This window comes from Entelurus aequoreus, linkage group LG22, assembly GCF_033978785.1.
Source record: "Entelurus aequoreus isolate RoL-2023_Sb linkage group LG22, RoL_Eaeq_v1.1, whole genome shotgun sequence".
Classification (NCBI taxonomy): domain Eukaryota; kingdom Metazoa; phylum Chordata; class Actinopteri; order Syngnathiformes; family Syngnathidae; genus Entelurus; species Entelurus aequoreus.
This window is the reverse complement of record NC_084752.1, coordinates 30,760,861-30,786,050: the sequence shown is the minus strand read 5'-3', so window position 1 is coordinate 30,786,050 and position 25,190 is coordinate 30,760,861. Positions and strand designations below refer to the sequence as shown.

The 25,190-nt window shown below is 39.6% G+C and overlaps 1 protein-coding gene across 2 annotated transcripts in view; it reads right to left on the bottom strand.

The window, feature by feature from the left end:
- LOC133639510 (voltage-dependent calcium channel gamma-5 subunit) overlaps window positions 1–25,190 on the bottom strand; it is a 54,083-nt gene that overhangs the window by 9,876 nt on the left and 19,017 nt on the right. The window contains exons 2-4 of one of the 2 annotated variants that reach the window (XM_062032860.1): window positions 11,465–11,705; window positions 5,233–5,319; window positions 2,360–2,500 (exon numbers count right to left, since the gene is read on the bottom strand). In XM_062032860.1, the coding sequence (XP_061888844.1) occupies window positions 2,360–2,500; window positions 5,233–5,319; window positions 11,465–11,660 (424 nt within the window). In that variant the 5' untranslated portion in view covers window positions 11,661–11,705. The remainder of the gene's footprint in view (window positions 1–2,359; window positions 2,501–5,232; window positions 5,320–11,464; window positions 11,706–25,190) is intronic. The other variant, XM_062032861.1, reaches the window with a different exon arrangement.

Here is a 25,190-nt window from a genome sequence, read left to right as displayed (position 1 = left end):
TCGAATATTTCCAAAAACAATTTGAAATGTGGACTCGTCAGACCACAGAACACTTTTCCACTTTGCATGAGTTCATCTTAGATGAGCTCGGGCCCAGAGAAGCCGGCGGCGTTTCTGGATGTTGTTGATAAATGGCTTTCGCTTTGCATAGTAGAGCTTTAACTTGCACTTACAGATGTAGCGACGAACTGTATTTAGTGACAGTGGTTTTCTGAAGTGTTCCTGAGCCCATGTGGTGATATCCTTTAGAGATTGATGTCGGTTTTTGATACAGTGCCGTCTGAGGGATCGAAGGTCACGGTCATTCAATGTTGGTTTCCGGCCATGCCGTTTACGTGGAGTGATTTCTCCAGATTCTCTGAACCTTTTGATGATATTATGGACCGTAGTTGTTGAAATCCCTAAATTTCTTGCAATTGCACTTTGTGAAACGTTGTTCTTAAACTGTTTGACTATTTGCTCACGCAGTTGTGGACAAAGTGGTATACCTCGCCCCATCCTTTCTTGTGAAAGACTGAGCATTCACGGCACTCAAAAATCTGTCAAAATGTTCTAGTACGACTTTGAAGCCGATCCACTTGATGGATTGTCGGCCCCTTGCGGCTACCGTAGTCAGAGATACTAGTATTATTATGGTGTGTGTATAAGGACCGCAAAATGGCACCCATTAGCAGACATATTATCTGGCGTTTTGTTTCACAATATTATGCAAAACCAACTTTTCTTACCTTCTGATATCTGCTGATGTGTATTGGAGATCAGCATAAGTCCTGAAAATGTGCGCAAGTCCACCACTGTAGTCCTTGCTTACACCGTAGTTGATAAGCTTCTTCTTTGTCTCTATCTTCTGCTGTTGCCATTTCTAATATAGAGTGAAGTTCTAACTTATATAAAGTTAAAGTTAAAGTCCCAATGATTGTCACACACACACTAGGTGTGGCGAAATTACCCTCTGCATTTGACCCATCCCCTTGTTCCACCCTCTGGGAGCAGCAGCGGTGGCCACGCTTGGGAATCATTTTGGTGATTTAACCCCCAATTCCAACCCTTGATGCTGAGTGCCAAGCAGAGAGGTAATGGCTCCCATTTTTATAGTCTTTGGTATGACTCGGCCGGGGTTTGAACTCACGACCTACCGATCTCAGGGCGGACACTCTAACCACTAGGCCACTGAGCAGGCATATCTCACTATGGAAGCGCTGAAAAACACCTGTGTAGTCGGTTTACATTATTCACCCACGGAACTTTAGTTATTAGAGAGTTCCGGTTGGACGGTTTTTCATGGGACACATTGTTGCAGTGAGCCACGGATGAGGAGATGCTGCTCAGTTATTTATTGAAGTAAAGTCTGAATGTCATTAAAACAGTTAGCTCCATCTTTTGACACTTCTTCCACTCCCGTCCTTGCATGCTACACCGCTACAACAAAGATGACGAGGAGACGCTGTCAAAGGTGAGCCACGTAATTAAGACCGCCCACAAAACGGCGCATCCTGAAGTGACTGTCAGAAAGCGACTTGATGATCTGTAAAACATCATCTATGCAACATTTTGACCAAAGAACCACCATTACATGTTATGTAGACCACAAGGAAGTGTTTTAAATGTAGAAACACATTATCATATGACCCCTTTAAGGTTTATGAACCAAGGAGGTTGTCCGTGCACTAGAAGGGAAACATTCTCACTAGGCCACCTACTCAGTGGCCTAGTGGTTAGAGATCGGTACCCTGGCCGAGTCATACCAAAGACTATAAAAACCCATTACCTCCCTGCTTGGCACTCAGCAAAAGGGTTGGAATTGGGGGTTAAATCACCAAAAATGATTCCCGGGCGTGGCCACCGCTGCTGCTCACTGCTCCCCTCACCTCCCAGGGGGTGATCAAGGGGATGGGTCAAATGCAGAGGACAAATTTCACCACACCTAGTGTGTGTGTGACAATCATTGGTACTTTAACTTAACTTAACATTCCATAATCAAACCATGATTTGAAATTGAGCTCAGCAATAAAGTGTGTACGTATCCATCATGTGCTTGATATAAATCAATAGTGATGAGTGTCACGGCGTTTCAAGCAGAACACTTGCATGATTCTGCAAATATTGCAAGGCTTGTGCGTTAAAATGACAATTTTTTTCATTGCAACCCAATATTTTGCTTTAATTTTGGGCATGGGAGTTACAAACCATGACATGGCATTACCCATCTAGTTTCTACCGCTTACCCTGTTAAAGTCAAATGCCACGGGGGAGCTGGAACCCAGCTGACTAAGTAAAGGTGATATTTGATACTTCACTTCAGGCATGTACACCAAATAATCCTGACTGTAGATGTGATCTCTCCAGGTGAGTAGAATACCTGACAGGATGAAGAATATTCCCGAAACAAAAGCCAGGATGGTGCGATGAGGTCGAATGTGGCCGATGTTGCTGAGGACAAAACCAATGAACATGAAGAAGAGGCTGACCAGGGGGAAAGGTGTGGCTGAGCGAATCATCTCTGCAACAAAAGAAGAAAATAATCTATAAAAAAAACAAACCTATTTTTTCAGATTTGGGCAGCAGCCTGTACTTTGTCTGTGGAGTGGCACCTGTGTGAAATTGTAACGTTCAACACCCAGGACTCACTTTGTCTGTCTTGTTGTGTTGAAAGTAGGCTGTCACACAATTACTTTTTAAATCTGATTAATCACCTTTTTGAATTTTGATTAGTCATGATTAGTCGCAATTAAGTGCATGCTTGCATAACACCCGAGACTCACTTAGTCTGTCCTGTTGCGTTGAAAGCTGTGTTGTCAAACAAGTATTTTTTAAATCAGATTAAGCACACTTTGTCATTTTGATTAGTCATGATTAATTGCAGTTAATTATTCGATAGCATAAACCCCAAGATATACTTATTATGTCCTGTTATGTTGAAAGCAGTGCTGTCAAACAATTCTAAAAAAACAAGATTACTCTCACTTTTGCAATTTGATTAATCATGATTACTCACAGGTAACTACTTGCTTGCATAACACCCCAAATGGACTTCTTCTGTCCTGTTGTGTTGAAAGTTGTGCTGACAAATTTTTTTTTTACAAATCAGATTATTAACTTTTGGATGTTGTTTATAATTAATCACGTTTAATTATTTGTTTTGTCCTTTCTACAAGTAGACGTCCGTAGCATTTCTACTCATATAGAGTCTTCATTCATCCAAGCAACGTTTGTAAGTTTTATAAATCTAACTAAAACAATTCTTACTTACTAAACCGTCCCATGTGTGATGTCTGTAGGAGTGTTTTCATCCATATTTGTACGTGCTATCATAATATAAAGAAGCTAGTGTCGTTAGCATTAGCTAATATGCTAAGACGTTCACGAGTGTCTGTGTTAGTGTTATTAAATTACAATGGCATTCTGTTTGTATTGTTCTGTTTCACAAATTTCTCAGTAAATTCACCATGTTGTCACCGTGGAGTTAGAGAGTCTGTTTTGATTGCAGAGCTGGCTTCCGCAGCTAGTGGGTCCATGACGATGACTTCTGTTTTGTTTTATCAGCCGTTTTACAGACACCCTTTGGAAACAATTAAGGTATGGCGTGGCGAAGTTGATAGAGTGGCCGTGCCAGCAATCGGAGGGTTGCTGGTTACTGGGGTTCAATCCCCACCTTCTACCATCCTAGTCACGTCCGTTGTGTCCTTGGGCAAGACACTTCACCCTTGCCCATGATGCGTGCTGGTTAGCGCCTTGCATGGCAGCTCCCGCCATCAGTGTGTGAATGTGTGTGTGAATGGGTGAATGTGGAAATACTGTCAAAGCGCTTTGAGTACCTTGAAGGTAGAAAAGCGCTATACAAGTATAACCCATTTATTATTTATTTATGGTATGTAAATATTAATTCCCAAAATCTTTCTGTGTAAACAACTAATTTCACAACGTAAATATCTGCAGTTTATATCTGCGGCTAATATATGGGAAAATAATTTTGTCTTCTAAAATTTAGTGGGAGCGGCTTTATATTCCAGAAATTATGATATTCATGATATATTATAATATATTACTGTTATGGCTCTCTGTCTGTCATACTGTGAATGTATTTGACCACCAGTTTTGAGCTACGACTCAGAATTTGTCTTTAGTTTGAGATACCCTCTACTGTGCAGTATACACCCGGCATAAGGACTTAGCTTGACAAAAAAAAAATTATTGGATTTTGTTATCTGCGTTGGGATTTTTTTTAATTTGGCAACAGCTACAATTTTCCTGAGGGAACTCTCCTGAAGGAATCAATAAAGTACTATCTATCTATCTACACTGTTGCCAAGTGTAGCTATGATGTCATCATGTACAAACTGTAGAAAGCCTGCTGCTTTAAACTGTGAAGAACATAAGGGACATAGAGTGGTTCTCCTGAAAGCATCACTCTGAAGTCTTACAGCTTGTTTGTTTGCACATGTGCTGCATTCATTCTCGGGGGATTAACCAATCCTTTTTTTAAATCTATAGGACGAAAGGGTACTTTTGAATTTTTTACATGCCAAAGGAATTTGACCAGATTGGTCTTTGCCCATGCGAGACACAGAATTTGCTCCTCATGAACTACAAAGGTCTTTAAGTGCAGCCCAGCCTGCTACTAAATAGATAGATGGATAGTACTTTATTGATTACTTCAGGAGAGTTCCCTCAGGAAAATTAAAATTACAGCAGCAGTGTACAGAATTGAGATATAATTTAAAAAGTAAAAAGTAAATAATGGGGGTATATGTTATTGTTTTGCAACCCCTGTCATCCTAGTACCCCCCCTCCACCCCAGAGAGGAGTTGTACAGTCTGATGGCGTGTGGGACAAAATACTTTTTGAGTCTATTAGTCCTGCACTTGGGACGAAGCAGTCTAGCACTGAACAGGCTCCTTTGGCTACTGATAACAGTATGCAGAGGGTGACTGGCATCATCCATGATTCTCACTAGTTTTTCCACAGTCCCCTTCTCTGCCACCGTCACCAGTGAGTCCAGTTTTATTCTGATCGTAGAGCTGGGCCAGGCTGGAGCTGTCCTTCTTAGATGTACTGCCCCCCCAGCACACTACGATGTAGAACAGCACACTGGCAACCACAGACTGGTAGTACATCCACAAGAGTTTTTTGCAAATGTTGAAGGAGCGCAGCCTCCTCAGGAAGTACAGCCTACTCTGTCCTTTCCTGTACAAGTAAATGTACTGAACTACAGAACAGACCTGACTTACTTACTCAGGACACTAACAGTAGACTCAGAAGTCATCTGGACTTTAGTGGGCATCACATATTCAATGGTAAAACACCGACCTTTCTCTTCCCCTGAAAAGAGAGGCAAAAAAACAGCTTTAAATATTATTTGAGGATATAAAAAACAGTAAATAAAGTTAAAGTAGACAATACCATACATCAAGCTGTTATTCCAATAATTTAGACTGAGGACCATTATGATCTTAACTGAATATATTGCAGTAATTTCCACTAAAATGCTAGAATTTGCAAGAGTTTTATGTGGGTTAAGATTAAATGTGTGACGAGTTTTTGGCAGAAGCAGAAGTAGATCTCTCTAGCGTGAGGGATTGGAACTGCGCAGCAAGTGCTTTTCGCACACTGCAAACGGAAAGCTGTCCTTCATTTGAGTTCCACAGTCAATGATCTGTGTGTATGTCCAAGCAGAAACAGCTAAACTGTCAAATATGGACGCCGAGGCGTGACAGAAAGGAGCTGTGGACACACTGGATTGTTCCACCCAGCAGCAAGTCGTCACTGCAGCAGCCCAGTCGTAAAACCATACAGCTGAATTATTGACACACTTGACAGTTGTGATATCATAGACGCACAAGACCCCGCAAAACTCCTAAAAAAAAGGACATATTTAATTATACTAAGGACAAGTAAAATGTCAGTCAATATAATGCAGGACGTTGCATTGCCAAACAAAAATATGTAAACAGAGAGTTGGCATCGTTATGATTGTGGGCTTCATTGCTATAAAACACATTCCTGTATCACCGCTTTGATCAGACCTTCATTTACATAATTTGGGTTCTGTTGCAAACGGGTTGAATGTTTGTGGTGGTTGTGTTCCCAAGATGCAGAAGGATGCGCTTGTGTAGGTAATGTGAATATTTACTTGCATAAATCTAAATACAAACTATGTCTCATGTTTTAGAAATTTGGGTGAAGAGAGGGGCGGAGTTTTCTACCGATCACCACCTGGTGGTGAGTTGGGTCCAATGATGGGGTAGGATGCCGGTCAGACCTGGCAGGCCCAAACGCATTGCGAGGGTCCACTGGGAACGTCTAACTGAGTCTACCGTCAAATAGTTTCAATTCCCACCTCCGGAAGAACTTTGAACATGTCACTAGGTAGGCGGTGGAGATTGAGTCCGAGTGGACTCTATTGTTGAGGTGGCCAATCGGAGCTGTGGCCGCAAGGTGGTTGGTGCATGTCGTAGCGGTAATTCCAGAACCTGCTGGTGGACACGGGATGCCGTCAAGTTGAAGAAAGAGTCCAATCGGGTCCTTTTGGCTAATGCGACCCCGAAGGCAGCGCCAAAGTACTGACAGGCCAAAGGCGCGCGGCTTTGACGGTCGCAGAGGCAAAAACTCGGACATGGGAAGAGTTCGGGGAAGCCATGAAGAACGACTTCAGGATGGCTACGAAGTGATTCTAGACCACCATCCACCGCCTCAGGAGGGGGAAGCAATGCACTGCCAACACCGTGTATGGTGGGGATGGTGTGCTGCTGATCTCGACTCAGGATGTTGTAGATCGGTGAAGGGAATACTTAGAAGAACTCCTCAATCCCACCTACACGTTTTCCTATGAGCAAGTAGTGCCGGCGTCATCTGTGGTGGGCTCTCCTATTTCTCGAGCTGAGGTTTGGCAAGGTAGTTAAAAAGCTCTGGTGGCTTGGCCCCGGGGGTGGATGTGATTTGCCCGGAGTTCCTTAAGGCTCTGGATGCTGTGGGTCTGTCTTGGTTAACAAGACTCTGCAACATTGCATGGATATCGGAGTCGGTACCTCTGGATTGGTAGACTGGGGTGGTAGTTCCGCTCTTTAAAAAGGGAAACCGGTTGTGGAACTAATGACCAGCTCTATAATCTTGGCAGGGTCCTTGAGCGTGCATGAGAGTGTGCCCAACCAGTCTGCATGTGCTTTGTGGAATTGGAGAAGGCATTTGACCATGTCCCTCGGTAAGTCCTGTGGGGAGTGTGCAGAGAGTATGGGGTATCTGGCTGTCTGATTGTGGCAGTAAGCTCCCTGTATGATCGGTGTCAGAGCGGCAATAAGTCTGAACCGTTTCCAGTGAGGGTTGGACTCTGCCAGGGCTTCCCTTTGTCACCAATTCTGTTCAAACCAGCCAGCCGGGTGGAACACAAAAGCCAAACAGAAAATCAACACCAAACTAAGAAAACAAACACAAAACGTGATATGACCTGGTATGACAAGTCATAACAAGTTCTACCACAGATTCCTCTGTAAAATGTTGTGGGATTTTGCCCTATTATTTATTTGCCATTTATTTTGCCGTAACAAAACAGCAAAGCTCATGGTGACATAAGAAATGGAAGTAAACACCACTTAAAACAACATCAATATGAGACAAAAGGCCGCCCTATTAATGGTTCTACACTAACTGTGCCCAATGATAATGGCCAGTGATTATTTGTAGGTCAAACACTGCTCTACAGCAGTTAAGTATGCAATAAGGCCACTCAATTGCCCTTAAAACACGATAGGGGCGGGGGCCTGGGGGGGGGGGGGGGGGGGTTGCTGTCTGTCAGTAAAGCATCTGTTATCTAATCACACCCATGTGACCTGCTTACATACATGTAGTGAACACATTAGAGCCAGCACAGTATGAGGATGGAACAAAAACAGTGGAATTATGAATGTATAAGAAAAATGCACACAACATAATTAATTTAGGATTAGTAACAACAGTAGAGGAGAGGTGGAATCTTTTATAGGGGAACTGCACTATTTTAAAAATGTTGCCTATCCTTCACAATACTTATGTGTGACAATAACATATGTCTTTCTCTTTTCTCTCCATTCTAAATAGTAGATAAACACTGGCAAGAGGTGGATAACAACGCAGGTAATGGGGATTCGATATATTCCACCTATATAGCCCTCTAAAAAACATCCAAAAACCTCCCCGTCAATATTTTATATGCATGCTGTAAATATATATGTAATGTACTAACAGGCTCATTCATAATAACATGTAGTATTTACAGTATTTTGGCCATTTTAAGCATTACCAAAACAATTATTTTTGGGCGCATTGATTTCCTTCAACAACAACTACTAATTATGGCAGACTTTGTGAGAGCCAATAATGACTACTTGAAGACAAATGATGATCCAGAACCTTATCTTTTGAAACCTGAATATCCAGAAGATGAGGTACACGTTTTAGAAGCTGAGTGTTAGGCCGATCCAGCTATAGTGAAACACTAAGAATCATGTAGCAGTATTGCTATCTGGTGGATTTCAGATGGACTGGACTCCCACAGTTTCTATTAATTTACCAATTCAATAATTATACCCACTCGACATCCATTGCAGCCGATCACTCTGGAAGGAGAGTCCCTACATCTGCCGAACCTTCTCAAGGTTTCTTCTCTTCCTCCAGTTGGGTTCTTTTGCATTTGTCCTTGCTCGGATGTGGGTTTAGATCAGGGAATGTTGTTTTAAGCTTGTGAAGCCCTTTGAGACACTTGTGATAAAGGGCTATATAAATAAACGGTAAATGATTGATTGATAAAGTGCTAAACAGGAAATACAAACTACAAACATAATGAAACAATCACTTTTTAAACAATGTCCACTATCACTAGGATGCAGACGGATGGGATGTTTATATCTTTCAGCACTGGATTTATTTGATGATCATCCTAATCCTCACTCCCCACGAAAGTGGGAGCAAACGAGCATATTGTTATGTCTTCCTTGCAATGTCAGGATCAGAAATACTTTATTAATCCCCGAGGGGAAATTCAAACACTAACTTTGGATCTGAGTTAGTTGTCAACTTCTCAGCTTATAGTAGAAGTTGTACAGTAAATACTAGAGGTTCTCCCACTTCTACTATCCAAGTGAGAGGCATGATTTATAATCTAGCAGAAACTTTTACCAACCCAAAGGCTGAATATGTCAAGGGCTGCAGTAGTTCCTCCGTGATCAGGGCGCTGTGTTACTAAAAGTAGTTCCTCTGTGTTAGTTTTTACAATAACAAATTTGCGAGAGCTTGGTTAATATGCAGGTCACGGCATGTAAATGGAGAATTGTTGGTGGTTTTTTAGATGTTTTTTAGGGCTTTATTAGCACGATGCAAGACTTTCATTAACTACATTGTTAGCCACCTCCTGCTAGCAATCTTTTACGATTTAGAATATACAAAATAGAGAAAGACGTGTTTTCTTGTCTTAAATAGGGATTGGAAATAAGGGGGGGGGGGGGGAGTGTGTCATACAGTAAGTGTGTCTTTGTAAATGTGAGGCATTAAATATGGAGAAGATAACTTTTGTAATGCCACAATTCATGTTTTTTTCCACTTCCTGAGGTTGAATAGAGATACAGGATACAGCTAGGCGAAGAGGGTTGAGATGCGGAGTACTAAAAAAAGCCTGAAGGGTAAATCATGGGGGGTGGCTGGAGTAAAATCCGCCTGCAAGAAGATGCAGTTGGGTGATTGCTAACAACAGGAGACATACTGGTTTTATTATTCTGTCATTGCTGGGCACGCCAATAGGAACTTAACCAGTAGACCAGTGAAAAGTAAACATTCACTCCAGTTCTGTGAGACAGGGTGTCTTCAAAACATGCTGAGTGAGTGGAAAGTGTTGTTAACAGTGACAAATAAAGAAAGAATTGCTTTTCACCTTGAGTGTGAAAGTAACAGAACAAGCTGCAGCTCTTTGCAGCAGCCTTCAGCAGCTTGGATGTTGTCATCCTGTGACCAAACTTAATACAGTGACAGTCACACAAGTCAAGTGTATAGTGAGCAAGGAGATATCTGTGGAACACTGACGAATGCGTGTCGACATCGGAGTTTGAGCAGTGTGCTTGTCTCAAAGCCAGCAAAAGCCAATTAGGACACATCATGGCAAAGGTACAGCAAATAGCCAAGCGTGCTAGTCACACCTTTTATGTGAGTATGTGAGTAATATAGCAACAACAATTCTGTTAAAAGAGGAAAAGCTTTGTGGGAAATCAGATTAATTGTAAACATCTACTGTTTTTTACATGCTAATCAAATTGTGCATTATTTTATTTGAATATAATCTAATGAGTAAATATTAGCTAATTATAAGCAATCTGTATTCTGCAGAGGTCAAGGTCAGAATCATTTACTGGCTACAATTTAGTAGGATTCTGTACATAAATCTTCCATTGCTGTAAAAAACAAAAAACCTTTCAATGTAAGATGCTACAGAAGCTTTGTCATGTGTGTTAAGGACATAATTATCGCAATAAGACCACAACATTCCCACAGTATGTGCAGTCGAGTAGGATCAAATACAATAGCGCTATTAATATGGATGTAGACCTGCACTGCATCATAAATCACTACGAACATAATAAAAGGGGCCTGATTTATTAAAGGTTTGCGCAAAGCTGATCTACTAAACGTGTGCGAAGTGGATTGCGTCTGTTAAGTGAGCAGACCCATTTTGTATCTGTGTGTGTGTGTGTCAAGTTGACACATCCTTGGACTGACATAAATAAAAAATATTAGGCAAAACGTCTATTCAGCAACATCCTGTTATAATTCTATACATGCTTATACTTTTATTAAAAGCCTTTAACATGGTAACAAAAAATGTCTGTTTCATAAATAAATAAATAAATAATATTATATATATATATATATATATATATATATATATATATATATATATATATATATATATATATATATATATATATATATATATATACATACACATAAACACACACACACACATATATATATATATATATATATATATATATATATATATATATATATATATATATATATACATACACATAAACACACACACATATATATATATATATATATATATATATATATATATATATATATATATATATATATATATATATATATATATATATATATATATATATATATATATATATATATATATATATATATATATATATATATATATATTTTTTTTTATATATGTGTATGGATGGCATATGTATATGCCATCCATATACTGTATATATGGATGGCAAACATATGTATATGTATGCCATCCATCCATTTTCTACCGCTTGTCCCTTTTGGGGTATATATATATATTCATATATAGGAAGATGAGGTAGATCACCTCGACTTTGTCATTTAAAAAGTAGCGCACCTGCTAAAAAAGTGTGGGCACCGCTGACATACAGTATTTATTTAAATCATGTACAGTACAGACTTGCTATAAACTTACCCGCCAAGAAACAAACCCTCCATAGGCCCGAGTGAAGGGACATGCGTATTTCGGTGCTCTGGTTGAGTGGGAGGATGACACCTTCCTCCAGGTAGAGCCAATAGTCGGTGCTCACGGCGATGCCCAACAAGCCCAGGCCGCAAACGGCGAACACGCTGCTCAGCAACGTCAGCGCCTTCCTGCCACATAGGCTCATACCACAGCCTCAAGAGCAAAGGGGCGCCGCCAGCAGAAAGTGGAGCTGGGCAGAAAAGAAACAAAACATTGACCTAATTGCTTGTAAGATGAGCTAAGTCCCTTATTAGTGAGTCGGCATTGCAGAAGGTGTACATTATGCATTATATGAACGTGTAATACTAAACAGTGAAGTGGTTCATATGTTTCACAGTTGGCAGAAGATTGGGCGCTGCAGAGCTTGGCACAGGATTTGCTGTTGAATGGAATTGATTTTACATAATGAGATCTCAGCATGCCGCAGTATTAAGCGCTCACTATGAGACTGAAAAGATTATGGGGAAGGATTTTTAACTCTCAGTCCGCTTGTGCTTCTCTCTTTTTGTGCGACAAGGACATTTTCATTACGATAATACCTCAGGAGAACTAAGTTACCGTATTTTCCGCACTATAAGGCGCACCTAAAAACCTCCAATTTTGTCAAAAGCTGACAGTGCGCCTTGTAATGCGGTGTGCCTTATATATGGACCAATATTGAGCCACAACAAACCTAAACTTCATTTTCATAAAGTTTAGGTCTCGCAACTGTAAACAGCCGCCAACTTCTTTTTCCCCCGTAGAAGAAGAAGCGCGTATTCTTCTACGGTAAGCAGCCGCCAACTTCTTTTTCCCCCGTAGAAGAAGAAGTTCTTCTTCATCGGTAAGCAGCCGCCCCCGTAAAAGAAGAAGCGCGCGGTGCATGCTGGGATATATGACTGCGCGAGGCGTGCCGTTTTGATTTCCATTTGTTTGTTTATGTAAAGACCCCAAAATGGCTCCTATTAAGAGACACGCTTACGACGCAGAGTTTAAACTTAAGACGATCAGTCACGCAGTAGAACACGGGAATAGAGCAGCAGCAACACTGACTACATTAATGACGACTTCGACGAGACGGAGCATGTTGGATGCCGTATCTGCCCAACTGTTTAATTCGGACACTGAAGAATACTGTACAATAGAATAGAATAGAATTGAATGGACTTTATTGTCATTATATTAGCATATAATGAGATTAAGGACTCCAATTTAAGGTGCGGTAGTGGGAACAAATATGGGGTAAAAATAAATGACACAAGAGGTAACAAAGAAATAAATCAATCAAAAATAATAATAAATAAATAAATAAATATATAACAATTGAAATAAACAGACTACTATCCAATAAAAGTAATAAGCAATCCTGTACAATATACAAAACACTATAGAATACAAAATACTGTACAATATACAGTACAAGAAGAATTTGAGGGATTTGTGGATGAGGAATAACTTCATAAAGTGAGCTTTACATGTTTATTTTGTGTGTTGTGTTGTGTGACATTAACGTTTGAGCAACGTTGAGTTATTGATATTGTTATTGCTCTGCACTAGTGTTAGTGTTACTATATTGTGATTGCACTAACGTTTGATTTACCGTAACAGTATCACTGTTTTTTACGTGTTTATTGAATCAGGGAAAAATCCCCCTCCACTATGTGATATAAATGTTGCACTACATGTTATACCTTGCTGTTGTTAAAAGATAAACAAAACACCACGTCACTGACTTTACCTCGGAGAAAAATAATAAAACAGCTGTTTATTCATTTTGGGAGTGAACAGAGTTGTCAGAAAGCTGGTTTGTAATATATTAATAAAGTTTGACTGACCTATCTGACTGTTTTGTTGACATTACCTTTAGCGCAGCTCCATCTAATGGATGCATAGGTGCGCCTTATAATCCGGTGCGCCTTATATATGAACAAAGTTTTGAAATATGCCATTCATTGAAGGTGCGCCTTATAATCCGGTGCGCCTTATAGTGCGGAAAATACAGTAAATGGATCTTTGAGCAGTGAAGACACAAACATTTTTACAATCTAAAAACCTGAAGGCCCAAAAGGTTGTACAATTTGGAAAATTGGTAAACTCCTATAAAAACTCATCATGACTACCGTATTTTACGGACCATAGGGCGCACCGGATTATAAGGTGCACTGCAGATGAATGGTATATTTTTTTAATTATCTTTTTTTATACAAAAGGCGCACCGGATTATAGGGCGCATTAAAGGAGTCATATTATTATTATTTTTTTAAATGTAAAAAACACTTCCTTGTGGTCTAGGGATGTCCCGATCCAGGTTTTTGCACTTCCGATCCGATACCGATATTGTTTTTGCACTTCCGATCCGATACCGATACTGACCGATACTGGCCTATCCGAGCATGTATTAAAGTTTAAAGTTATTTGGCCTACTTAGTTGTCAGAATCATGTTGAAAAGGGTTTTAGTACTCTTAATAACAACTAGCCAGCTGAATTAGGGGAGTTTGAATAATACACAATGGTTGGTAACAAGAAACGGACCTGTTTATTCAAGGATAAACACAAAATAGACAAAATTATACATGCCAAACAGAAATGGCATCATTGAACTAGGGCTGGGCGATATGGCCTTTTTTTAATACTGCGATATTTTAAGGCCATATTGCGATACACGATATATATCTCAATATTTTGCCTTAGCCTTCAATGAACACTTGATGCATATAATCACAGCAGTATGATGATTCTATGTGTTTTGATTGATTGATTGAGACTTTTATTAGTAGGTTGCACAGTGAAGTACATATTCCGTACAATTGACCACTAAATGGTAACACCCGAATAAGTTTTTCAACTTGTTTAAGTCGGGGTCCACTTAAATTGATTCATGATACAGATATATACTATCAGATATATACTATCATCATAATACAGTCATCACACAAGATGATCACATTTAATTATTTACATTATTTATAATCCGGGGTGTGGAGGGGGGCGCCGGATGTAAGTGTCAAAAAGACAGCCAAAAGAGTTTGATATGAGAATAAATCTAAAGTAAAATATAGGGTAGAAATGCACCCATTTGCAGGAAATGTAGTCTTGATTTTCAAAATTTTCTTTCAAGGCTTGCATGTCTACATTAAAACATTTTTTTTCATACTGCATTAATATATGCTACTTTTAAACTTTCATGCAGAGAAGGAAATCACAACTAAAAAAATCACTAATTTTTTCATACGGTGTTGATGTGGAAATTTTTGCCTCTGCATTTTGATGGTGTGGGCGTGTGGCACCGAATGCAGATAAGCGTCTCCACAGACGTTACAATATTTGAACAATGATGACGAAAACTGACAGTATGTGACGTGTGTAAGACGGTGCGCTTGCTGTCTGTGAGAGGGAGACACAGGAAACAGTGAGAAGAGCCTGTCGTGTAATGCCAGCAGCTAAAAGCCACTGCGTGAGAATCCACAGACCTGTGGATGTGTTGAAGGTGTGCTGGAAAATGCGGAACGGAAATTAGGGAGCAGGAGAAAAGTGGAATGTATTATTTAAATTGGTGCGTTGGAAAACACGGACCAGAGTATTTTTTAAAACTGGATCTGGATCGGCCCATGCCTTGCCAATACGCATTTTTTGGCAAATATCGGCGGCCGATCCGATCCAAATATCGGATCGGGACATCCCTATTGTGGTCTACATAACATGTAATGGTGGTTCTTTGGTCAAAATGTTGCATAGATTATGTTTTACAGATAATCTTCAAGCCACTTTCTACATCCGGATGTGCGGTTTTGTGGGCGGTCTTATTTACGTGGCTCACCTTCGGCACGTCTTCTCCCCGTCATCTTTGTTGTAGCGGTGTAGCGTGCAAGGACGGGAGTGGAAGAAGTGTCAAAAGATGGAGCTAACTGTTTTAATGACATTCAGACTTTACTTCAATCAGTAACGGAAACAACACCAGAAATGTGGCCTGTGAAAAACCGTCCGACCGGAACTCTAAGAACTAAAGGTCCTTGGTAAGATAAACTGTTTAAGCGCTTTCATGGCGAGTTTACTGACAGATATAAGTAAGAACTTTACGCTACTTTATATTAGAAATGGTAACAGCGGATGATGAATGTCTCATAACAAGAAGATAGAGAAAAAGAAGAAGCTTATCGACTACGGTGACTACAAAGGCGGATGCACATAATTTTTCAGGATTTATGCAGATCCCAAATACAGATGAGCAGGTACCAGAAGGTAAGAAAAGTTGCTTTTGCATAATATTTTGAAACAAAACGCCAGATAATATGTCTTACCTTATACACACACCATAATAATACTCGTATGTCGAAGCACATCAAACGGTGCAGCCTACACTTATCTCTTATGTTTGACTGCCATCTACTGGTCACACTTATACTTACATTAGGCGCACCGGGATATAAGGCGCACTGTTGAGTTTTGAGAGGAAAAAAAACGATTTTAAGTGCGCCTTATAGTCTGGAAAATACGGCAATGTCAATGTGTGAAACGTCAAATTAGTGAGGATTTAAAGGCCTACTGAAACCCACTACTACCGACCACGCAGTCTGATAGTTTATATATTAATGATGAAATCTTAACATTGCAACACATGCCAATACGGCCGGGTTAACTTATAAAGTGCAATTTTAAACTTCCCAGGAAACTTCCGCTTGAAAACGTCGCGGTATGATGACGTATGCGCGTGACGTCACGAGGGCAAGGGAAGTGTTTGGACCCAATTCAAATACCTCTGTTTTCTTCGACAAAATTCCACAGTATTCTGGACATCTGTGTTGGTGAATCTTTTGCAATTTGTTTAATGGACAATGGAGACTGCAAATAAGAAAGTTGTAGGTGCGATCGGTGGAGCGGCGGACTACAGCAACACCAACACTAGGAGGTTGTGTTGTGTTTTGAGCAGGATAGCAGACGCACTACAGTGAGTAAGCCCGCCGCCGCATCTAAGTTAGCTTCTGTTTTTTTAGCTTCGCCAAGCTGAATATTATTAATCGTGTATTTACATGTTCATGGTTTAATAGTATTTTTGATCTTCTGTCTATCCATCCAGTCAGGTTTTTTTTAAATTTAGTTTCTATCTGCATTTGAGACTGCTATGCTATCACGTTGGCTACGTGGCTAGGTTAGCTTCTATTTTTTTTAGCTTCGAAAAGCTGAATATTATTAATCGTGTATTTACATGTTCATGGTTTAATAGTATTTTTGATCTTCTGTCTATCCATCCAGTCAGGGTTTTTTTTAATTTAGTTTCTATCTGCATTTGAGACTGCTATGCTATCACGTTGGCTACGTAGCTAGGTTAGCTTCTATTTTTTTAGCTTCGAAAAGTTGAATATTATTAATCGTGTATTTACATGTTCATGGTTTAATAGTATTTTTGATCTTCTGTCTATCCATCGAGTCAGGTTTTTTTTAAATTTAGTTTCTATCTGCATTTGAGACTGCTATGCTATCATGTTGGCTACGTTGCTAGGTTAGCTTCTATTTTTTTAGCTTCGCAAAGCTGAATATTATTAATCGTGTATTTACATGTTCAGTCACTGTGAATGTCCATTTCGCGTTCTCGACTCTCATTTTCAAGAGGATATAGTATCTGAGGTGGTTTAAAATACAAATCTGTGATCCACAATAGAAAAAGGAGAGAGTGTGGAATCCAATGAGCCAGCTTGTACCTAAGTTACGGTCAGAGCTGCCTCTCAAGTCCTTCACTGTAACGTTCCTCAGCTACGAATCTTTCATCCTCGCTCAAATTAATGGGGTAATCGTCACTTTCTCGGTCCGAATCTCTCTCGCTCCATTGTAAACAATGGGGAATTGTGAGGAATACTAGCTCCTGTGACGTCACGCTACTTCCGGTACAGGCAAGGCTTTTTTTATCAGCGAGCAAAAGTTGCAAAATTTATCGTCGATTTTCTCTACTAAATCCTTTCAGCAAAAATATGGCAATATCGCGAAATGATCAAGTATGACACATAGAATGGATCTGCTATTCCCGTTTAAGTAAAAAAAAATCATTTCAGTAGGCCTTTAAAGGAGCTATTGCTTAAATGTATTCTTTTTTTGTTGGTATTTTTGTGTGTTTTTTCCAAGGCCATCACAGAAAGGTACAAGATGGCAAATCAAAAGTGTGATGACTACCACAGAACCAGGAATGGAATCTAATACAAAGGGGGCACTACTGTACCTGCCTGCTTAGGACAATAGGACTTAGGCTTATGTTTTTTTGGCCGTGGTTAAGGGACACAATTACACCAAAACAATATTTTTATTATGTCTGCCTCCTGCTGGCGAGTTCGATGCCCTGTTCTGTTTTTTTCCTGCTGTTTCAGTTGCCATGGTTCCCAGGGGAAGGCTTGAGTGATTGAGCACAGCTGTTTGCAATTACCCCAGCCTACTTACTCACCAGACTCACCTGTTTTCACGAGACATTTCTTCTGCGTTCCAACACATCCAGTCCACGCCAACTCATCTCTAGCTCATAGCTACTTTTGCTTCCCTTCCACTAAATATTCTCTTGCTTAGTTATTTTGTACTTAAGTTTTTGTATTTTTTGGGCTCAACCATTCCGTCATCCCCTGAAGACCTCCTTTAGTTATTTTTTGTTTCTTAGTCTACTTTGCGTTATTTTTCGTGTCACTGGCTACCTCCCACAAGTGGCATTGTTTTTGTTTCACCCCCTTTTTAGCTAGTTTATCCAGTTTTGAACTATTGACTTTGTTACGTCGGGGTTGCATCTTAATGCGCAAATTGTTTCCCCAAGATGCAGACGGACCTCAGGAAGCAGTGTGCAGGTAGGAGAACGATTTATTCTTCATAAATCAGTCCAGAATACAAAAATGCAGGAAAACACAAATAGACAGGAAAGCGTAACGATTGCACGGGAAGCTATGGCAAAGCTAACGGAAAAGCTTATCATAGAAAACAAGACGCAAGAATCATAGAACGCAACTGTTGCGTGAAGCAAACAAAACAGCCAGACCGAGTGTGGCGAAAGGCAGGAATAAATAGCTCTAATTAGTGCCCGGAAGCAAGTGAGTGTCCCGAAAACTAATCTGAGGCAGGTGAAAATAATCAGCACCCATGCAACTAAGAAACACAAACCCAGGGGTGCTGAAACAGAACTAAGAGTCTTAAACTAAAAGAAAACATGATTCGGATTCGGATCATCACAGACTTGGCTCATTCTCGTTTTGTTTCTTACCAACTTGTGAGATAAAATACTCTTTTTGCTCGCTACCCTCTCTGGTGTTTCTGGGATCCCCCCAAGGGTCAATTGCAGAGGTGTGGACTCGAGTCACATGACTTGGACTTGAGTCAGACTCGAGTCATGAATTTGATGACTTTATACTCGACATGACAAAATGTAAAGAGACTTGCTACTTGACTTAAACTTTAACATCAATGACTTGTGACTTCACTTGGACTTGAGCCTTTTGAATTGACATGACTTGCTGCTTTCCCCAAAACCCAAAGATGAAAAAGTTATTCAGGAGCGCTCCTTATCTTTCATTGTGTACTTGTCTGTCAGCGTGTTGTGCTGCCTTTCAAGCGTGTGTGCTCTCAGTACAACAGCCAATCAAATTAGTTCTACGTTGTTTTCGTCCCACAGCACTCATCCAATCAAATTGCAGGAAAACCAAAGAAGAAGAATTGTCAAACAACGCGGCAGTAAAAAAAAATAAAAAAATGCCAAAGTTGGTTTCGTACGGGTATAAAAACTATGACTTGGTCAACAAAAAACGATTTGCTGTATGCAAAACATGCAGTTCGAATATTACAGACGGAGACGCAACAACTTCCAACTTCGTTCGACATTTGAAGATTCACGAAGAAGGGTAAGTTTTGAATGTAAGATAACTACGGCTAAGTAATGTGACTTTTACTTGCTGTGTAGTTAAATCAGCGAGGCTGTAAACTCACTGCTAACGTTATAACCATAGACATCGTTTAAGTAGACGCAGCATCGAGCGCTACTGCCTACTGGCGCTGACGAGATGCGGGGCCGCCATCTTGGAGTGGTGATCTACTCCACTCAGTGCAATTAATTTGGCAGGAGCAATGAACTGTCAGCGCATTTAATTCATCTTACCTCACTGAATACCACTGATTTTCACGTGCTTTTTTGTCATATGTGTAGCTATGATAAAGGACACATGTTTTATTATTCATAGTTTGCTTAACAGTAATAGAATATTCTCATATGCTATAAGTGACCAGACGTCCGAGCTCAAAACTGGGACTATAATCCCAGAGAAGGGGAAAAAAACGGTCAGCTATTTTTAAATTCAAGAAACAATATGACTAGGTTATATATACATGCGCATATCCTACAAAAACAATGTATGAATACATTAGATATCTATATATCTTAGGGACTATAGACTGTATCTCTGTTGCTGCAGCAGCAGAGTTGATTCCGTCTTGACACTCTGTATTGATATTTTGTATTACATTCTTCCCTTAAATGATAATGTTTACAGTCATTGTTTTATATGTATTTTCTATGTATGTCGCTTTGGATGAAAGCGTCTGCCAAATACTTAAACATAAACATATATAAACACCTGGAAGTCTTTATATAAACACCTGCAAGTCTTTATATCAGCTAAAACCACCAATCTGTTTCACTGGATTCAGAATAAAACTAAATTCTGTCTTACCCAACAATGTTAGTATTTGAATATTTTTACTTGAAGACTTATTCCTGGTTACAATTATACTGTTAAAGTATTGTCTTATACTTTGCCTAAAATGAGAATGCATCATAATCAGTGGCGGCTGGTGAATTTTGTTTTAGGTGGGGCAGAAAGTTTGTAAACCAAACCCTTGTAGGGGCGTCATCCTCCCCCAGAAGATTTCTTTGTGATTTTCACATACATATATTCAAGATCTTTGCTCCTTCTGTGGTAATATTATTTTCACAAAATACAACCAATAGTACGTTAATGTTAAATCTTACTTCTTATTTTCAACAGTCCGCTCATTTGAGCAGGAAAACGCTGAACACCAGCCCGACATCTTTGTTTTCTACCTGTCAACTGTCAGTTTAGGCTGCTCGCCGGCTCCTCATCACCACTTCAAGATGGGGGCCAAATTGCTCGCGTCACAGCAGCCAATACTGCGTCTACTTATAAGATGTCTCTGGTTATAACGTCATTGTAAACACGGCAATCTGTTTCGTCCACTGCAGTTCGCTGCCTTATTCATACTTTTTGTCAAGCTATTTTTTTTTAAGGAGGGTTGCATGAGGTACCTAGACTTAACGTTACGTTAGTCAATGTATCACACACAGTAACGTAACGTAGACCGCGGTCAGCAGCACTGCGTATTTTAGCCACCTACAAAAAGACAAACATAGTCAAACACAAACAAGGATGGGGCGAGGGTCACCACTTTGTCAACAAATGCGTGAGCAAATTGTTGAGCAGTTTAAGAAAAAACTTTCTCAACCAGCTATTGCAAGGAATTTAGTTGATTTCACCATCTACGGTCCGTAATATCATCAAAAGGTTCTGAGAATCTGGAGAAATCACTGCAAGTAAGAAGCTAAGCCTGTGACCTTCGATCCCTCAGGCTGTACTGCATCAACAAGCGACATCAGTGTGTAAAGGATATCACCACATGGGCTCAGGAACACTTCAGAAACCCACTGTCAGTAACTACAGTTGGTCGCTACATCTGTAAGTGCAAGTTAAAACTCTCCTATGCAAGGCGAAAACCGTTTATCAACAACACCCAGAAACGCTGTCTGCTTCGCTGGGCCTGAGCTCATCTAAGATAGACTGATACAAAGTGGAAAAGTGTTCTGTGGTCTGACGAGTCCACATGTCAAATTGTTTTTGGAAACTGTAGACGTCGTGTCCCCCGGACCAAAGAGGAAAAGAACCATCCGGATTGTTATAGGCGCAAAGTTGAAAAGCCAGCATGTGTGCTGGTATGGGGGTGTATTCGTGCCCAAGACATGGGTAACTTACACATCTGTGAAAGCGCCATTAATGCTGAAAGGTACATACAGGTTTTGGAGCAACATATGTTGCTCCAAAACCTGTATGTACCTGTACGGACCATAGATGGTGAAATCCCTAAATTCCTTGTAATAGCTGGTTGAGAAAAGTTTTTGTTAAACTGTTCAACAATTTGCTCACGCATTTGTTGACAAAGTGGTGACCCTCGCCCCATCCTTGTTTGTGAATGACTGAGCATTTCATGGAATCTACTTTTATACCCAATCATGGCACCCACCTGTTCTCAATTTGCCTGTTCACCTGTGGGATGTTCCAAATAAGTGTTTGATGAGCATTCCTCTACTTTATCAGTATTTATTGCCACCTTTCCCAACTTCTTTGTCACGTGTTGCTGGCATCAAATTCTAAAGTTAATGATTATTTGCCAAAAAAAAAGTTTATCAGTTTGAACATCAAATATGTTGTCTTTAAGGCTGCAGCTAACGATTATTTTTCTATCGATTAATCTATAGATTATTTTTTCGATTAATCGGTTAATCTATATATTATTTTTTTCGATTAATCTATAGATTATTTTTCCTTTTACCGATTATTTTTTTTATTCAAAATGAAGATGAAAAAATAAATGTAGGCCCGCTTTTTCAAAAGGCATGGCTTTTATTTACAAAAAAAAAGAAGTATGGCCACTCAGTCAACATTGACAACAACATGACTAAATATTCTGTAACAATGTAAACATTTAAAACTTTTAACATTTAACAAAATTAAAAGTAGCTTATTTGCTTTTTAATGTGCAAATATAAAAGTCAACATCCAGTGCAAATCTTAATATTCTGCAATAGTATAAGCATTTCAAAAGTAAAAGTATTGCTTATTTTGCTTTAAAATGTGCAAAAATAAAGATAAACATCCAATACAAAAAATTGCAAAACGAAATATTCTGTAACAGTGTAAACATTTCAACAAAAGTGAAAGTATTGCTTATTTGCTCAAATGTGCAAAAATAAAGATAAACATCCAATACAAAAAAGTGCCAATCTAAATATTCTGGAGCACTGTAAACATTAAGTATTGCTTTTGAAATGTGCAAAATAAACATCCAGTCCAACACAGTACACAATAACCAATTCTACTCATTCCAGTGAGTGTCTAACAGTTGTAATGAAGAAAGGTTAGCATGTCTACATGTTTGGTTCTTTTCTTGTTTACAATATTCCCAGCAGCTGAAAATAGGCGCTCAGAAGGGGTCGATGTGGCTGGAACTGAGAGGTAATTAGCCTTCACCTCAAGCCAGGATTGCGAGCGAGCTGAGCTGCAGTTTAAGTTTCTAGAAGGTCAACGGGCTCATAGTGATGTTACTAGTAGTTGACTGGGAGGTGTTTATTATCATTTGGGGAGAGTCCGCTGCCTGATGCTCACCCGCTAAACACCTATCTGCTCCACGCTGAAGCGCTGACTACATGCGCTCTGAATACGCACTGCTGATTGGCTGATAATGCTTCGTGTGTACCAATCAGATGGTTGTGTGGGTGGGACAATGCTGCGTGTGTACCAATCAGATGGTTGTGTGGGTGGGACAATGCTGCGTGCTGAGACAGAGGCAGACGGAGCAAAGCAGCTTGTTAAGACTTTAGCTTTAGCTTAGAAACTCGTTCGGTACACCCCCGTACCGAACCGAAAGCCCCGTACCGAAACGGTTCAATACAAAACACGTACCGTTACACCCCTAGCAGATACAAATGACACATTCATGTTTTTGTGTAATGATGACAACGTATGCTCGCGCGGACGATTGACTAGTTGATGGTTTTCTTTTCAAATGTTCGTTCATAGCCGTTGTGCTGCTATGATAGGCCATTTCCGCTCGACACACTGTGCATACAACAACATTATTAGGCCGTTTATTGAAATACTCCCACACTTTTGACCACTTTTGGCATGCTTTTCCCCCCTCGCTCGCACCGCTCGCATCGTCTTCTTTGATCGTCTGCTTTGCGCTTCGCCATGACGGTAGTGTGACGTCATTATGCGACGCGTCGACGCACAAAAACGGCGTCGACGTATTTACGTAACCGATGACGTCGACTATGTCGACGCGTCGTTTCAGCCTTAGTTGTCTTTGTAGCATATTCAACTGAATATGGGTTGAAAATGATTTGCAAATCATTGTATTCCATTTATATTTACATCTAACACAATTTCCCAACTCATATGGAAACGGGGTTTGTATATATAGGGATGAAATAGCCTCTGTTTTTTTTCCTGACCTAACGTATATCTCTCTACCCCGGTATTGAACACTGTATAACGAATAAACCACAGAAACCTCAAACCTAATCAACAGGCTCCCTGTTCTACCCAGTAGTAGTAGTAGTAAGTACACAGGACTACATGTGTGCAGAACTAACAGAGGCAAAGAGAAGAAGTTTGTGACAAGAGTTAATAGAAAAAATGAGCATATGTAAAGAACATAGTCACAGATGAATAAATATTAAATAACAATTATTTGTAGTAATTCAATACAAGGAGGTTGTGGTAAAATGTGAAGGTTATGTTTAAAATGAGACAGTATTGAATATATTATTTTGCACTCATTCATCTTGAGTTATGCATGTGTGCAGGGATGTTATACATTTTCTCAAATATAATCAATATGGAACATATACACACTTACAGTATATTTAAAAGTACACTCCGTACGCTATTTTTAGATGTGTCCTTTATCTGTGAGCCACAGCTCAACAAGAAATGGCAGCAGGCTTAAGGCTGATTGCAGGATGATAGTTGGAAGCATTTCAAACCTCGAGAGACATGCATTAATTAATGATAAAGTAAGTACCATCATTAAAGCTTTTTTCTAACCTTTTCTATGGCGCAATCAAAAACAATTATTTCATGTATTCATGTTGAAACTGAATTTTTGTGTATGCTGTACAAGAGATGCATAATCAACAGCCAACACAATCTTTTGGGAAGTCCTCATCATGTCAATCATTTAATTTATCCTATTTGTGTAGCACAATGGTTAAGTAAACTCTCGTTTGCTGGATTTGATGACTTCTTCTTAACACAAAAGAAACAAGGTACCGTATATTTTACCATGTATTTTTCAACAATTGGTCAGGAGCCTCAGGCAGAGAATGCTATGGGACGCCAGTATACTCTGTTTACTCTAGCACAAATCAGTTCGTGTTTGGTCAGAACTGTCTTTTCATTCTTTCTACTTTTAAATTCTTGAAGTAGTTTCTGACACACAACTTTGTGGGGGCAACTGCACGATTTTAAGAAAAAAGTTAATTATCTTTCTGTGCAAATTTATGATTGCGATTCGATTTGCGATTTTTATATTTTGTACATATAATGTATAACTGAAAATAACGAGTGAAGAAAGACATGTTGCTTTTAGACTGTCAATCAACATATTGTTGTCTCAAGGTGCCATACATTCGAACAATATGCAATAATTTACTTGAAAAAATTATTTGGCTTTATGCAGACAGTCTCCAAGCTTTTGTCAACATCATGCTCTTAAACTGAAGAAATAACAGATCAAAACTAGAGTATACAGTGATTATGATGTAATGTAATCATAATATATAATAATAATACAAGTAACCATTTAAAAGGATACAAACTTATAGAGGGTTTCGGATATTTGGCTAAAGTATCCCACAATCCCAGCAGCCATATTAGTAGACTAGCGTCA